The following is an 18,414-nucleotide window of genomic DNA, read 5'->3' as shown; positions in this document are numbered from 1 at the left end:
TCATTTTTAAAAAAGCCCTTTCCGCCCCAAAAATGCGAATAACCCCTTATGAACACAGTTAGTTAACAGGTTCAAATATTTGTTAGGAAAACAGTTGTCTTTTGAAATTCCATTAGTGAACTCGTAATAGTTCGCCTTTTTATGTAGTAGCAATATTCAATTAGAAAGATCCTAATGTCGATAATAAAATATTGAAAAAACACAAGGTACTAATTTTTAATTTTCCACAACAATTCTGATTGAATTTTTTGAGATAATGTCAAATTTCTATCATAAAAAAATTAACAGATCAATTAAGAAATGCTTAAATCCTCTTTGGAATGAGCTATTGAAAATAATGTAAATGCTAACTAGTATAAAGTAGAAACTCGGATATTTCTTTGAAACTTGGAAGTCTTGACGTGTTTGAAAGAATTTTTTTTTACCCGAATGAATATTATTATAAATATCGTTTTGTTGTAAAATGACATATCTTCCCTGTTTCACAATCAGATAATGAATGACAAAATTTAAACCTTTTAGGCTGCTTCTCAAGAAGAAATGGAAGCTAGAACGGAAGTGGGACTAGTAAAAGGTCATGCTTATGGTATTACTGCTGTCAAAAAGGTATATATTGGTGAAACATCTTTGATGACCTTATTTGCTCAAAAAGAAAAGATCTACATGATTCGAATGAGAAACCCATGGGGTCAAAAAGAATGGTCTGGACCTTTTAGTGATGGGTGAGTACCCTTTTTATTGGGGAATTTTAACTCATGGTGCTTTTCCTTTGTCTGATATTTAGCATTATGAAGTGATGTGAAATTATTATAATTTTGTATCCCCTTCCATTCCAATACCAGTGATTATCATTTTACTGAATTTATTTAAAGAAAATGGGATTTCTTGTTAAACAATTCCATTTGGACATCTCTTAGATCTCTCACATCAACTTTTCTTGCTTTAAAAGAAATTTCCCTTGCATGTTGACTATTCTTTTAGGATAATATCTTTCAGTCGGCATTGCCTATCTACAAACTGTTTTCTTGATAAGTTTCTTGACTAAGCATTTCCCTTACTATAAAGTGGGACTAGTAAAAGGTCATTCTTATAGTATTATAGCTGTCAAAAAGGTATAATACCATAATGGTGAAACATCTTTGATAACCTTATTTGCTCAAAATGAAAGATCTGCATGATTTGAATGAGAAGCCCATGGGATCAGAAAGAATAGTCTGGACTTCAGTGCAAATCCCTGGAATCTGCAGTTTTGTGGACGTATTTTTCGCCAAACGTTGTAATCTTACGCCAGTCGAAAATGCCTCATTTGTAGATCATTTCCAAATTTGGAAGAATGTAATACATACTTTTATCAAGATTGTGAAGGATGTTCGATGTTCTTTTACAATTATCTCACCCCTGTTCGTTTAGACAAGGCGCTTTGCAGACGTTATTAAAATTTAGGCTCCCTGTATAGAAAAGATTAATTAAACATTGATTTTAAAACTTCTTTTCATAAGTGCATTCATTTGTCAGTGATTAAATTAAAATTCTTGAAAAGAATGTTGAATTATTTTTCAAAATATTTTGCCTATCGGGTTTTCACAATGTGTTTAGAATTAAAAAAAAAATGATATATATATTTTTTAATTTTATAAAACTTAGTGTTAAAATTTCCAGTGTCATTTTGAAAATGTATGAAATGAAGTTAACATTCTTTTAATTATTGCTTGGCTCTTCTTGTGAGGAAAATAAAAGATATATTCATCTCCTTAGTTGGTTGGGATTTAGAATTAAATCAGTATAAAAGTATTATTGCTGAGTAATATATTAGTTTGAATTTACTGTTTAGTTAATTTTAGTTTATTTAATGAATTGAATTTGTATTAAAATTGTTATCATTATTTAAGTAAATCAAATTGGTTGTATGTTTTGATTTTTGTAATAGGAAGGGTAAAATTATGCATCAAAGGATGAAACAGAAATGCAATCTGTTTCATCTTTTGATGCATATTTTTTTCTCAGTGTTTTTGATGCATTAATAAATAATAAAATAAACATGTAAAGTTCATGATAATTTTATAACTCTGAAATACTTTTTAAAGTGTATATATTTAACCAGGAAAATTCAGATTGCTTAATCATAGATTCAAGCACAATTTATATTTTTAAATTTTGTAATTAAATATAAGGATTCAGTATATACACCAGACATATAAAACATACAGTTACAACAGATTTTTCTCAAATTTTCTTTCTTTTTTTATTTCATTTTGTTTCAGACGCAACTTAAATATATTTTACCAATTTTTACAAACCTTATTTGTCACACAATTTTCCTTAACAACTGATTTAGTTTAAAAAAATACGTTTAACTTATTTTAAGCAGTAGATCATTTTATTTTAGCAAATTCCTTCAAGGATTTAAATTCATTTTCAATTTTGATATTTCATTTTCAAAGTTCAGCGGAATGGGAGCAAATTTCTGCGAGCGAGAGGGAACGAATAGGATTAACGTTTGAAGAAGATGGCGAATTTTGGTAATTAAATTTTTTTTCAATAACTTTGTTCTTCATTTCTTTGAAAAATTTTATTGTTTTTATGCGATTTTGTTCTTGCGGTAAATTTTATATTTTCACAGTTTTACTGTTTATTTTTTAGACCTTTTTTTTTTTTTTTTTTTTTTTTTTATAGAATACGTGTTAGTTAAAATTAATTTTCCTTGTAATATTGAAAAGAATTATTTGTATATTTTCCAAAGAAATGCACATTAAAATCTTTATTATGGTATTCAAAAGATTGCATTGTATATTTGTTGTTCAATATCTCATAATGATTATTTTTTATCATGCATTAATATTCTTCGTTAAATACTTTGCAGTTTTATTAAACAATCTTAAAAATCTTTAGTTTGCTTTAGTTTTTATTAGACTGTAAGACGGCAAAATTAAATGGGATTTTTAACTCTTTGCTATTATTCAAAATCACTGTTTAAGTTTAACTTAATTTGCAACTGCTTTTATATTCAGTTAAAAGAAAACCCTCATAAAATGAAGTTATTGTGATTTTCCTTTCAAAACCGTTATTGTGATTTACTTGTTAATTAAAATGCTTTTAAATTTTAGTATGTTGTTCAGTTTTTAAAAATCTTCTGTACCAACAATCTACCAGGTATATAGGTGTCCTGCTGATGTGACATGAAGTTTGGAGAGGTAGATGCTGGTTCATTTGTCATTCTCATCATCTGATAAAGTTCAAAATTGTGAGATCCATTCTAAAATAGCTCTCATATTGCTTCTGTATCTGACTTTGAATCAAGCAAACCATTTAAAAATCTGTGAATTGATGATTATTATATAAAATTAATTTTTACGCCAATATCCAAAGCAAATTCTTTTGTGATTGTCTTCGTTGTTGATGAAAGGTACCGTCACACCAGTTTAATGTGTTTATTTTTCGTATGTGAAGTTACATTGAATGCCTTGTTCATTTTCAAGCAACTGTCTTTTCAGCATGGTATATTATATTTTGTGATTTATGTTATTGAATTGGGAAATTATTTTTTATTGTTTCAAATTTGTAATTTCCTTTTAAAATTAATTTAAATAACACTAATGATTTTGTGAATAAGTTAATTTATCGATATAAAAAGAGTGAATTATCATAAATTATCATCGTTACTTCTTATTTTGATGAACTGATTTTTTTTATGGCAAATTTGATTTGTTAGAAGATGACTTTATAACTGACTGTTATACTTTACTAGGATGACTTTTGATGATTTTTGCCAGTATTTTACTGATTTATCTATCTGCCGTTTGGTAAATACATCTTGGTTCAGTTTCAATAAAACTTGGAATGAAGCAATATTTCAAGGCAAATGGACGACAGGGCCGCAGAATTCTGAAACGGATCGTGCTGGAGGATGTTACAACCACAAAGATACTTTTCTTCGAAATCCTCAAGTATGTTCTTTGTATAAACTTTTGATATATTTAATTAATTTTATTAGAAAGTGGACTCTCATAATCCATTAACATTTGTCTTCGTCTTTTTAATTTATGAGGTGAAATAATTTCATGATGTTTGATTGAAACATTTTGCAGCTCTTGTGCTGTGAATTTGCGTCAGATTGCTATCATTGCAGAATAAATTGTTTGTAGTTTTATTAAGATATAATGTTACGATCTAGTAAATGCGAAGTTTCTGCACTTTTTGGGGAAAACAGTAATTTTGAATACAAATTCTTCAGTTAAACATTTTAAAAATTATAGATTTAATTTGTGATTAGTAGATGTTATCAAGCGATTTTTAATTCGTATCTTTAAATTGTACAAAGGAGAAGACAATATGAATTTTTTAAATATCTCTTATGATGCATTTCAAATGCTTTAGATATGTTTATTCAAATATTCGTAATTGCTATAAGTATGTTTTGCAGTAGTATTAAGAATTGGACGCTAATTCTGCATAAACATTTTATCTGCGTCATTTTCTTAAAGTACTTTGTTTTTGTGGGTTCATTTATTTCCTCATTTTATATAATCTGTTACTGAACACATACTTAACTTTTTTTTTAATATGGAGTGAATTTTATCCCCTCCTCCCTATTTTTCATTCAGCTGAAATGTACTTTACTAATAACTTGTAGTTTTCATATCTTTGATGGTTTTTTTTTTGTCATCGTTGTAGTATCGTTTTGATGTTGAAGCGGACGATGACACAGTAATGATATTTTTAATGCAACGTGACAGGAGAGCCTTGAGATGCAAGGGAATACAACATCTTGTGATTGGATTTCATGTTATGAAAGTGAGTCTTTTTTGAATCTTAAGATATTATTTTCATTAAATATACCCCCCCCTTTTTTAAGTATTAAAAATGTTTGATCTTTTGTCTGTGGATTTAATTCAATAGGTTGAAGCGAATCGCCGTTACAGATTGCATGCTGTTAAAGAAAAGGCTGCTGGATCAGAGTATGCAATGTCCAGGAATGTCTTTCAGCGTTGCACTTTAAAAGCTGGTCGTTATGTAATTGTACCCACTACGTTTGAGCCTAATCAGGAAGGGGAGTTTCTCCTTAGAGTTTTTACAAGCAAGGCTAATAATGGAAAGTAAGAAGTTTGAAATATTATTTATCATTTTTAAAAATTTAAAATCAATATTTTTTGTTCCTTTAAAATTAATTTAGATTGATATTTTGTAAATTTAAAAAGATTTTTGGCTTTAAACATTTTCCAATAAGTCTTTCTTTAAATCATTTTTTTATATTCAATAAATGCATTGCGGTATTCTGAAATATTTTCAAGTCAAATTGTTTCTTTGTTATTAGATAACCAATGTTTATTGATTATGCATAAGATAATGATTTTTTTCAAACATGAGGTAAAGATAATGATTTTGTATTCTTAGGGAACTAGTGCATGATGTTCCAACTCAGAGTATGTGGCCATGTGTGTCATATCCTTGCCTTTTGACTAAGGTTTTTGTGAAAGGTGCAACTGGTTTAGAAAAGCAAGACAGATTTGGAAGTAATCCTTTTTTTTAAAAACTTTTACTAAAAGTTTTATAAATTATTAGTTAATGTTGATATTGTTTACGTGTGCTTTTTTTTTTGCTACTGTCTGCTAATAGAAGAAATGTATTGTAATAAGTTTCTTATAAAAATACAATAAGAAAAGGGAAAATTTTTATTGCTTTCAAATATTTAAATTGGTGAAAATATCTGTGCATACGAATTTCTTGCAGTATGTTCATATTTACGAATATATTATGTAACATTTAAGAATCTTTTTATTCTTTCAGCATTATTTGAATCCATTGACTATTAAATACTACCTGATATCCCTTGTGAATTCTGCGTTTATTATATGAATTGTTAGTTTTGGGCTCGTATATCGAAGTTGGTTATTGTTGCATAAATGTGTTCGCTTGATGGCGTTCTTGTAGGATTCTCAGTTGGGTTCGGTGCGAGTTTCTTCTGAGTTCATTTTTGATTTTTCTAATCTATTTTCTCTTTTTCATGTTTATTATATTATCCTATAAATAAAAATATAAAAATAAAAATAACAACGAAGTGAAAATCGAAAACATACCGGAGTAAAGAGGAAACGTATTTAAAAGTTAAAAAAAAAGGGGGGGGGATTAAAAAGATATAAAACTAATGCTCAAGTTTCTGTTGAGCATTTACAGAACCAGTTCACAGAACCGTGTGGAAGTAAATCATGAATCAATATTAAAGGTGGAAATAAAACAAGCAGAATGTGAAGCAAGACGATCGACGAATTAATTGCTCATCAGGGGATGAAATTAATGTGAACCTCAAAACGGAATTATAACATTTTCTGCAAAGAGTATCGAGCAGTTAAGTGAAAACATGCTCTTTTCAGTCCAAACGCTATAATAGTCTCATACGGAAAGATGAAAAGGAGATGCGAAACTGAGATACAATATAAATAATTTGAATGAAAAGCGCAAAATGGGCTGAAGTAAATCAAATATGGATATATATTAGAGAAATTACAAGCTAATGTGTATCACAAAAGAAAGAAAAAGAACAGTACAAAGCACATGTTTTTTGTTTGCACCTGGCGAAATACCGGATGTTTATGATGAATCAAACTGCCAGACTTAGGCGCTTTTTTATGAGCATTGGTAGGTGAAGGTTGTGCTTTGGGTGTATTTATAGAACCTAAACAGAAAAGTTATACTTGATTGATAGTGGTTTCAAAGGAATATATAAAATGAAAAACTTTTTAAACTAAAAGATGGTGAAAAAAAAATCATAATTAATGCATTTCTTCTTTGAAAGGACTACCACATGCACTAAAACTAATTAAAACTAGTAATTATCCCTACATCCTACAGTATTTTTAGATGTGACTGTTACTGGACAAAAAAATTGATTCTTCTGATAAAAGGAACGAATTCAAGTTTAATGATAATCGATATATTTTTTGAAAATCTAATATCTTACAAAATTTACAACTTTTAAGAATTAATAAAATATTCAATGAAACTAACTCAGTCAAAAATCAAATCAAGCTTTAATAGACTACTGTCAGTAATATCCTCCCCCCCTTTTTTTTAATCTTCCGAACATTTAAGGGCTTTAAGATGTAAGTAAAGGATTACGTATTAAAGCGATGTTGGTGCAATTTTAAATGGTTTTAAATCAACAAAACTTGAAAATACATCTTTTAGAATTTATGAGTCGCAAATAATTAAATTTTTTTGCAATATTTCATTTATTTGGACAGTTTAATTTTCCTTTTTATACCTTTTTATTTTCAGTGTGATTTTTCTGTCTTCATTCAATACACCCAAAATTTATAGCCTTCACCTGGCAACACTCACAAAAAGACTATGATTCTTGTAGTTTGATGCATCCGGGATTTCATCCGGTGCAGAAAGAGGCTTGTTCCTTCATATTGTTCTCTTTCTTTTCTTTTGTAACATACGTTTTCTTTTAATTTTTTAAATATATGTCCATATATCATTTTCCTTGGTCTGTTATGCAATTTTCTTTTAAATTATTTATATTATATCTCAATTTTACACTGCTATTTCCATCTTTCTGCATCTGGCTATAATCGTATTTGGGGTGAAAATATTTTTTCATTTAATTGTTTGATACTCTTTGTAGAAAATGCTATAATTCCTTTTGTGGCCTACATTAATTTTATCTTCTGATGAGTAATTAATGCAATTATCGCCTTGTTTCGCATTTTGTATTACGTTATATTTCCACTTTTAGAATTATATATAATCGAGAGAGAAAGTTGAAAGCAAGAATAAAGTAAAATACACCCAAGAGACAAACAAAATCTAACATTTCATCTTCATCCATACACAAATAAAAATGAAAAAAGTTGTTGCAAAAGAGCTAAGATAATAATCGTAAATTCTAATAAAATGATCTGAACATTAACAGAAGTATGAAAAAAAAAAAAAAAAATGAAATAAACGATATAAATTTCGATTGAAATAACTTATTTTGCCTAACCCTATACTAAAGTAACAAAAAATTGCGCAATAAAATCCGAGTAAATTGGAATAATAAAATTCTATAATTAAAAGAGAAGAGAGATTTAATTAATATAATATGGTATAAAACATAAATTAAGAAATAATGTGTGCATATCCTTCACAAGAACGTCATTTTTGTGGTCAGTTTCTAGGTCGCCTGTGTCATTACTAACTTTCAAAAGTTATATTTGTAGGAAATTAAATAATAGAAAAGATTATAAAAATTTCGCGAATAAAAAATCATTATTTAAGTGAATATAAAATAGTGACGCAGATATGTGCATTTTCAATCTGTATAAAGCAAGTTGGATAGAATTTCAGTTATTGTTCGTTTTTTAATGTTTAGAAATAAATTTGTCATGAGGAAATTCTTTGAATTATTTTAAAACATCCATTAAATTAGCCTATTGTTAGAATGTCATTAGAATATGCTGTTTTTTTAAAAGAAAAAATTATTTGAATTGCTTGTTTCCTTTTCAAAATTTTTATACTATATTTCAATTCGTGCTTTTCAAGCATAGTTGTTTCATGATATTCATTTTTGTATATTATATATAGTATAAAAATATAATACAATATGTCACCTTTTATGAAGAATATTTTTAGAATTAACTAGTAACCAAGCATTTAGTTCTTTATGATTTCATTTATAAATATAGTTTTGTCAATTAAATATGTAAAACTGATGTTTTGAGGGGATTGTTTCTAATGATCGTGTATGTGCATGTCTTATATAATTTATTGCTGCTAATTGATTCTGTTTTTTGATTTGTCTTTAATTAATTTGATTTGTTTCTGTAGGAAATAATATTGTGTTGTAGCTTTACTAATGTAGGGAAGAGCAATAAAGAATGCAATGCAATGTTAGTTCAATGATATTAGCTTCATGTAGTGAATTGAAATTATTTTCCTGTTAATCCTGTTTGCTTACATTTTTGGTGTTATGTGAAGTATATTTCTTTCTTCTTTCTTATCTACTTCTTTTTACTATTGACTACTGGTAACTAAAAAATATCTGGGCCTTTACTTGATTTATTCCGACAGGAAATAAATAGAACGCAATATTTTTAGAATTAAACATAATTTTGCTTTGAATAATATTCTCAATTACATGGCTTGTGTTTTATTCTTAACAGTAAAAGCCATGATCTATGCCGATCTCAACACTTTACCTTATCCACACTTTTGACTAATTGCATTTCTATTCCCTACTTTAGATTATATTATATTTTCCTTCTTTGTCGTCTCCAGACACAAGACATTTCCGCGTTATCCGAATTGAATTTTATCATTCTTGATATCAATTAATTTTCTTTTATATTATAATTTTATAATATTTTTAACATTTAAGAGATTTTTTTTTGTATAAAAAATCTTTTTATTTGTATTCATTTTATTATTCAATGAATCATTTTTCGATGTTTCTTTGGCACATTTCATTATTCATGAAGTTCAATTTTTTTGTTCCACTTTGAATTTAGTGTAATATTATGTAATGATATTTCTAAATTTCATTTAAATCCTAATTACTTTCTTAATTTTTATCTTGAATTAGCCCATGCTCCTTTTTTTCTAAAATTTTCTCTTATTTCATTATCCAAATCCCACTTTTTTTTTTTATTAATTACTCAAACACGCTCTCTAAAAAATTGCTGATTCTGGACTTCCCACACTCTGGAATAAAAGTTCCTACGACAAAATTTCATTGACGCCCAAGTTTCTCTTTCCTAAATCGACATGTGTCAAAGAAATTCCTAATAGAATCTTTTATTAAAATCAACAAGGGAAAAATTTCCGTAACTTTGCTCTTGTGTCCTGGGGCGAATGAATGCGTTTTGCCTTTCGGTCCATTGTATAAATTATGGTTCCCATGAAGAAATATGTTTCATTTTATTCCAAAAGTTTCTTTTCGGCCACGCATCTGCCAAAATTATACCTCCCCTCACACACAATATGGTGGTAGAGCTTTACGACGCGTATATACACTCAAGAGCCAAAATATGATGACCACCTGTCAATAACGAGTTGGCCCAACTTTGGCGCGCAACACAGCTTCAACTCGCCTTGGCATGGATGCCACAAGTTCTTGGTAGATGGCCGGAGACAGATTGTACCAAATGTTTAAGCAACGGGCACGCAAATCCGAGATATTGCGAATTGGTGGTCTTTGAACTCTGAGCTGCCGTCCCATGTCATCCCAAAGGTGTTCTATCGGATTGAGACCCAGTGAGTTAGGCGGCCAGCAGGACATTAACTGGAATGCGGAATCATGTTCCTGGAACCACTCCAACACAATTTTAGCTTTGTGACACGGGGCGTTGTCCTGTTGGAACATCCCATTTCCAGCTGGAAAAACAGAGGCCATGTAAGGGTGCAACTGGTCCGCAATGATGTTCAGATACCCTGTAGCATTCATGGTATGCTCTACCACAACCACGGGTCCCAGAGACGCCCAAGAGAATGTCCCCCAAAGCATAATACCGCCACCAAAGGTCTGTGTATGATCTACTGTACATTGAGGGAGCAACTGTTCACCTGGAAGACGGCGTATCCTGACACGGCCATCGGCGTGATGCATGACAAACCGTGATTCATCTGACCAGGCAACTCTCTCCCACTTATCCATGGACCAGTCGCGATGTTCCCGGACCCAGCGCAGGCGCAGTTGGCGATGACGCTTGGTCAGCAAAGGCACACGAGTGGGACGTTTGCTGCGTAGCCCTATATCCAACAGTTTTCGCTGAACAGTGTGCTCCGATACTATTCTACTTGGCCCTGCATTGTATTGGGCTGTCAGCTGACCCACTGTCTGGCTCCGGTTTTGCTTCACCATGCGAGACAGTCTCCGACGACTTTTTTCTTTGATAGCGTGTGGACGTCCACCACCATGTCGTCTACTGTTGCTTTCACCGTCATTTACCCACTTTGCATAAGTACTAACAACTGTAGATCGCGCACAACCCACGAGTCGTGCAGTTTCGGAAATACTTGTTCCGAGCCTTCGAGCCATTACAATCTGCCCTCTATCAAAGTCGCTTAGATCCGCAGCCTTTCCCATCACACACAGAATTAAGTGAAAGAATGATTCTTCAGACTCTCCAGCAGCAGTTAAATACCACTTCCACCTGATCACGTGCTTTGCACGTCATCCAGGCGAGTTCATTGCAAAATGTAGGGGTGGTCATAATGTTTTGGCTCTTGAGTGTATATATAATATAGTATTTGTCTGCAGAAAGTGGTACATTCAGTAAATGAACAATACCTTCGAAGTATTAGGGAAAGGGGAGTTAAAGTTTCAATTTTTCTTTATCATAAAAACATTATCTAATATGAAACAAAAAATTTTGACAAGAGTTACTTGGCTTTCATTTTATAAAACATTTGAATTGCTATTTATTTGCTCCAGAGCTGTTTATGGCAATGTAGATTATTCCCTCAGTGAAACTCATTAAATTTTTATTCAAAATCAAAGTGATGCTGTAAAAAATGAAATTCTCTGTAGTTTTTATTCTTTTTTTAAAATAAAAAGTTAAGATTAGTTTTAAAGTTTAATTTATCATTTAGTCATTTATTTATGTACTTATTTTTATTTGCTAAGTATGACATATATTTCCCCTTGTTTTCTATGTAGGTGCTGATCCTTATTGCATTATTAAATGTGAAAGTGAGCGAGTGCGCAGTCCAGTGTGTCGTGAGACTCTAGATCCTGAGTGGAATTTGACAGCCTTATTTTATCGAAAGCATGCCGATTCTTTAATCAAAATTCAGGTATTGAAAGCTTATTTTTTGTTTTATAAAAGTTTTTAACTGACCACATATTGGCTTCTTTTGGGTATTATATGTCTGCATCATTATGATATTGATTTACTGTAGTAATTTATTTCGCTTGTAAACCTTTTCAGATTAGTTCTGTTTGGTATTGAAGTTTTGTTCATTTTTATATAAATAGCTGTACCTGAAATTATGATAAATGTTTCTATTAACATTTTGTATTTTAGGTCTGGAACAGCAATGTTGTTATGGACACATGTTTAGGAAAAGCATCTGTTGAAGCACCTTTGAATCCTGCAACAATAACAAGAGAAGTTGAATTGTTTGGTCGACTTCAGGAAAAAGGAGTGCAGAAACCAGGCACAGTTACGCTTGAAATAACAACTGTTGATGACCTTATGGCATTTTAAAGATGCAGTTTCATTGTTAAGATAAGATATTTTAAAGGTGCAGTGCTTTTGCTCAAGCTTCATCGTCCTTCCGCATTTTAAAAAAAAGATATTTGTGGAGAGAGAGAGTACAAATTTCGCCATTAATGGATTTTCAGCTATGGAACTCTGCATAAAATTTTTGTAAATATCTTAATTTTTCAGATTGTTTTTCTCTTTTGGGTATTTTTTTAAAAATAATTTTTAATGACTTGTGTGCTGTTTTTTAAGCATTGATTTATTCTTTTTGTAAGATTGAAAATGTGTGTAGTATAGAGTTATATGAATCTTTTATTGTCCTTTGACACTTCATGTTCCCTCTCGCACAGACAGTATTTGCCATTGTCCTTCTGGTGTTCCTGCATTTGGTAGTTTTTTTTTTTTAAGTACGCCTGAAAAGGTATTGCTGTTTGTCCGGGAAACATTGGAGTGTAAAGTTAAAAAATGCAAAGTAATGTACTAAGAGGATTGTTAAGAATTTAAAAACATCTTTTTATGAATGTACAAAGCATAATTTGTTGCTTATTCATATATGTATGAAATATCTCATGAATTTTCATTTGGATTTACTTATGATTGTTTCTTGCAGCTCATTGCTTGTATATACTTATGACTTTAATCTTGCCTAAACTTGTTGAATTTTCTGCTAAATGCAAATATTTAAAGCATGTAAGTGGTATTGAACTAGCATTTATCCATTTAGTTTTTCTGAGAAATTTTAAAGTATAATTCCACTTTTATTACATTTACTTGGACCAAAAATTATGAAAGAAATATGTGCAAATGATTACATATTAAATTTCCGTGTTTTACTATTCAACTAATGTAAAATAAAATATGAATTATTACATTATTTTAATTCATAATATGAGGGTGTATCATTAAGTAACGCTCATAATTTTGAACGTATTAAAAAAGAATGCAGTGAATGACATAATGAAAGTGAGATGAAAGTATTACCAAATTATTACTTTTCGACATAACTGCCATTCGTGATAACACATTTATAACTTGGATTTTCAAACAAATAGTTTGAAAATCGAAAGCGTGGGGCTTCTCCGAAACTTGCCGTAAAGCATCTGAGGGGTGGAGGATTCAGGTTTTCATCTGTTTGGATTCTTGAAGAAATTCCATCGCGATCGGAAATTTGATTCCAACTATGACTTCAAGCGGGCCTTGCGATAGTGGCTCTACTCGCAGCCAATGGTTATTGTGTGACCCAGTTTTTTCAATTGACCAGCGCTGGAATAAATGTTTCAGTGTGAATAGCGGTTATGTCGAAAAGTAGTAAATTGGCAATATTTTCTTTTCCATTTCATATTAGCATTCATTGCATTTAAAAAAAAATTATGTTCAAAATTATGTGCGTTATTTTTGACACTTCATATTTGTTGCTGTCATAACCACTCCCTTATTAATCAAGCTTTCATACTATGTACATGCATATTTGAGTGAAGTCATCTTATTTTCAAAGTTTTCTTGTATGTCATTTTTGTGCTATATTCTTCCATAAAGTTCGGATTTATTTTTCTATTTTTAACTTGTGATATTTTTTTAAGATGTGTAAAGTGCAGTAAAAAAAAACCTAAGTGGCAGCTGAATGAAATGCTTCATTGTATAGAATTCATCAGTTTAAAATATTAAGACATGAGCTATATTTTAAATATAAAAAAGTATATTCTCCATTTGCTTCTGGAAAAAATCCGGCTATTTGTGTACATTTCTACTTCATATTTCATGTAATTGCATTTAAAAAAGTCTATTGTTATATTTGAAATCCAATTGTAACTTACTGTAGGAAGCATTGTATCAATTTTTAAAAAATTCTTTTTATTTAAAAAGTTTATACAAAATAAAATTTTTCCTTTTATCTATTCTATTTAAAGTGCAAGATCCTTATATTTTACTTTTTCTTAATTTAATTATATTTTTGAATCGATTTTGCTTTATTGCAGAAAATAAATTTATCTAAAAGGAATTGTTTAATGAATCATATTTTAATCATGTTTTTAATATTCCTGTGAGAATAATGAGTTGAAGACATTGCAGTCTAAAAATGATTCCATTATGTGTTCATTTTAAAATGATTCCATTATGTGTTCATTTTAAAATGATTCCATTATGTGTTTATTTTGAAATGATTTGGGAAATTTACATTTATTTGGGAAATAAAGTGCCTTTTTTATTTTAAATATATATTTGTTCAAAATAACTTTTTGAATGCTTCATTAAAATGCAAAATAAACTACTGAAAGTTTTTTCAGTATTGTTCTGGCATCACACTCATAAAGTTTAAATTATGAGAGGGCAACAAGAATATCAATAAAATAACTTTCTTAGTGTATAACGAAGAAGCTGTATTATCATTAATGTATGCGAATAAACTGCTTTAGATTTCTTAAAGTTGGTGTAAAGGTATTTTCTTCTATTTCGCAATGAGCTAAAAATTTTGAAGATGTTTTAAAGAAAACTAGCGTCTTAGGAAAAGACTTTCACTTGAGTTTAGAAATACTCCACATTGTGTTTGCTGTGAGTTACAAGGTTTACTCTTAAAGTAATAATGGAAACTGCATATCGCTTCATGTCAATTTATCAAAATATGTTTAATGAATAGAAATGAAGATTTCTATTTCTTGATCATTTAGCTATTCGAAAAACTATAAAGAAAAATATATAGGAATTTGTTTGAAATCGGAAAGTTAAATTATGTTAGCTTTACTAAAGGAATTCAAAGAAGGGAAACGATTTCAGTTTGTTTCGCTTTCCTTTTAAATGAATTTCAAGCTGCTGTTTTATTATTAAAGTAGGATTGTTATTTAAAACTTCTTTTTAAAATAGAGAAAATACCTGTTGTTGTTTGTAATGTCGATTGAACTTACGATGCTGAAGTTTGAAGAGCGACTTTTAGGTTCAACGATGTTAGTGTGGTTAATTTATCGAATTTTGTGATATGTTAATGATCTTTTGTAATATTAGCTAGGGCTGTACGTTACCATCTTTACAATGTAAGATATTATTAATTTGGTTGACATCGACTTATGGAAAAATTTTGTTGAAAATTCTAAATTATTGATCTTAAATTTTTGTCGGCAACTTTTTTATTCTTTCAAAAGTAACACAAATAATGAGAACCTTCATTTAAAATATTTTCTTAAATATAATAGAAACTATATTGCATAAATTATTCTTTTATTTATTATTTATTAAAGATTTTATTTGTTTAATTTATTTTCTTATGTGGCTTGGCAGTAGAATCTCGACTTTACGATTGAAAGACCGTAGATTTGAGACGCTCCTTCCCCTAAGATCTATTTTGCATTTGAACTGATACAAATAAAGTCCACCTTCAAATGCTGCACTCATATTGGCATATTAAGTAATCTGAAATGTGCGGTAGCTGTTCGAACGAATGTCCTTATTATGTGATCACTAGTTAGTGTCGAAACTTAAAAGAAAGTTATTGAAAAAAGAAAATCACGACGGAAAAAATTCTTGTCAGCAAACCTGAAGGTGGAGGTAGATTCCCTTCGTCTGTATAAGGAAAAATTTCTCCAATGCCATTTCTCTTCTAATTTCTTAAACGTTGAAACTATAAGAGTGGAAGAAAACGTAAATTATAAAAGCATCCAACGAGATGTCACACGGTTAGATTAAAAAGCACTCGTAGTTAGTGGTTGAAAATTACTTCTGAGGTTAACTTCTTAGGGATCGCAGTTATAAAAAAACTTGTAGTATAAAACTTATTCGCCGTGAAGGAGGTAAGTGTTCGTCTAATTTGAATTATTTTTCCTTTGATCAGTAGTAAGGTAATGGTATGAAAATCTAGGGACTATGATAGGATGAAATGTGACAATATTTTCCTTCAGTCGTATCATTAGAACCTCTGCAATATTTAGTATCCGTACAAGGAATATACCAAATCACCGTAAAATTTTTTAAAAAATGTATTTTACTTTCTTAAAGCATCCGTTTCTGTTCGAAACAAAAAAATCAAACTCATTTAAAATCGTAGATTTTATCTGCATTCACCAAGCATTTCATATGAAGATTTAATTTATAATGAAGTATTTTCTTTATTATTTCATCTTTGCTACTTATTTTCTTTATTATTGTATCTTTAATAGTAATAGCGTTTGGGTTATTTTCAAAAGAAAAAATATTCGTTATATACAGTTAAACAATTGAAAAATGAGTACAGAAATAAATTTTCGGTTAATAAAAATTGGCCAGTAGAGATAAACTGGAGTCACATTACAATTGGTGCCGTATCCATTTTCTTCTCCATTTTTCTTTTCTTTGTATTGGAAGTAAAAATCTTCGCTACGTATCCTAGTTTGAACTGTGATTCTTTGATTAGAAAATTGAGTAAACCTCGCTTTTTTCTTTACTAAGAATTTCAGTTTGTTTACTTTACCCTAAATAAAAATTTTCGGCCACTTTGTACCTGAATAAGTGAATACACATATTTATGCTGTTTATAGATTCTAAATTATCCTTTAATAGTCATGATAAAGAAAGCCTATCCAAAGCTACATTTACAATCATTAAACTCGGAAGTTTAGTTGCTTTTTTGAATCGGCTATCAAACAAACACAGACTGTTACTCCACAGTCAATAATCAGATGAGTTCTTATACGGAAATAACCGGAGCAAGATGAAGAATAATTTAGGTTACTTACGTGCTACTGGTATTTTAATACTTTATGGATATTATTAGCTTTCCACGCTGCTAGACTAAAAACTTGCATATGAAGCCGCTGTCGTGATTTCGTTGTTTGTAAGATTATTTTTGTTTTTTGTCAGACGTGTTATAATTTTAAAACCTTCAATTTATGATCTTTGCGACCAGAGGAATTTAGATTGGAAAACCGATTTGATGCTTATTAATTCCGTTGGTGCCAAATGTCCTTCTATTAATGTAAAATGGAAGTTTGGAAAGGAGGGCTCTGTCACAGATGTCGTCCTTGCCATAAGACCTCTGTTCAAAATTACGATTATTATATTTAGTTGTTCTTTGTTATGCTTCTCAACTTAAGACAGTATATTTTCACAATCACTATTTATTTCTATCGTAATATTGCTGATTACGTAATATTACTATTTACCTCGGAAAGATGACCGATAGTGATGGACGAAATCTAAGATGAAGATAACGGGAATGCAGTCATACTGCTCGAAACACTTTTTCCTGTTTTCTTTTTGGTGTTTTTTGAATTTATCTTGTGTGATTTCTTTGAGCTACACGATCCACAAACTGTTCCATTACACGTAAGCCGTATAAGTTTACAGAAAATGTTTTAACAAGCTCGCCTATGGAAGAGTTATTGGTTCAGAAATATTTTTATTCATAAAAAGTTCTGATTTTGAATTATATTAATTTACTTTAAAAAAAGGATGAACTTAATTAATATCCTATATCTTTGCAATAACTAGACTCAGTGGCATAGTGACCAGGAGTTATAGATGTGTCGGGCGTTAATCTTAAGGGGACGCCAAGGAGACAAAGCATTTGTATATTAACGTCATTAAAAAAATATGAGGAAAAGATGAAAATATTATATCACTTCCTATACACTATTTACGCTTGGAAAGTCCCTGCTGACGATTTTAGGTGAAAAAATATTGTACCCCGGGCGCTACTTACCCTCGGTATGCCACTGATCTGGCTATATTCATTAGAGGACACTATAGGCAGGTGACGTTAAATCAGAGACGAAAGTGAAAAGCTGAAACTTCCTAATTCTATGTTTTTTCTTCTTTGATAATATCTTGTAAAAATTACTTCAGATACGCAATGAATTCTTACAACTATTATCTTATTTTCCAGCTCAAGGAAAAGAAAAAAAAAGGGGGGGGGGCAATACAAAATCATGTAATCACATATTTCGTCTTTATAAAGATGCACAATAATTACTGCCTATTCCAATCCGAAAACAATTACATTTTTCCAAATTATGCCCTTGAAAGCAAATCGTATCTGACATCTGGGAACTCTACCAAAAATGAAATAGTAAGTAGATCAATAATTCCCAGAAGAAGGTTAAGGCAAGAACTATCGCATTAAAATTTAAAAATTCATTACAATTATTCTTTTCAAAATTTCAGCTCAAATCTTTCACTTAAAATTGATCCAAATTAATCTTTTTTTCTTTTTTTTTTCCTTGGCAAACTACAAATTATATCCTCTACTTCAATTTATGTTGTAAAT

At 30.1% G+C, this 18,414-nt stretch overlaps 1 protein-coding gene across 3 annotated transcripts in view; it reads left to right on the top strand.

The window, feature by feature from the left end:
- Positions 1-14,097, top strand: part of LOC129958935 (calpain-5-like) — a 35,941-nt gene extending 21,844 nt beyond the window's left edge. For all 3 annotated transcript variants that reach the window (XM_056071679.1, XM_056071682.1, XM_056071680.1), the window contains 8 exons: positions 523-722; positions 2,442-2,519; positions 3,746-3,944; positions 4,672-4,791; positions 4,897-5,093; positions 5,392-5,510; positions 11,639-11,775; positions 12,006-14,097. In XM_056071679.1, coding sequence (XP_055927654.1) covers positions 523-722; positions 2,442-2,519; positions 3,746-3,944; positions 4,672-4,791; positions 4,897-5,093; positions 5,392-5,510; positions 11,639-11,775; positions 12,006-12,188 — 1,233 coding nt within the window. In that variant the 3' untranslated portion in view covers positions 12,189-14,097. The remainder of the gene's footprint in view (positions 1-522; positions 723-2,441; positions 2,520-3,745; positions 3,945-4,671; positions 4,792-4,896; positions 5,094-5,391; positions 5,511-11,638; positions 11,776-12,005) is intronic.
- Positions 14,098-18,414: the final 4,317 nt, after the last annotated feature.

The sequence above is a fragment of the Argiope bruennichi genome, chromosome X1 (genome assembly GCF_947563725.1).
Source record: "Argiope bruennichi chromosome X1, qqArgBrue1.1, whole genome shotgun sequence".
NCBI classification, from domain to species: domain Eukaryota; kingdom Metazoa; phylum Arthropoda; class Arachnida; order Araneae; family Araneidae; genus Argiope; species Argiope bruennichi.
The sequence above is the reverse complement of the archived record's forward strand: the minus strand, read 5'-3'. Positions and strand labels throughout refer to the sequence as shown.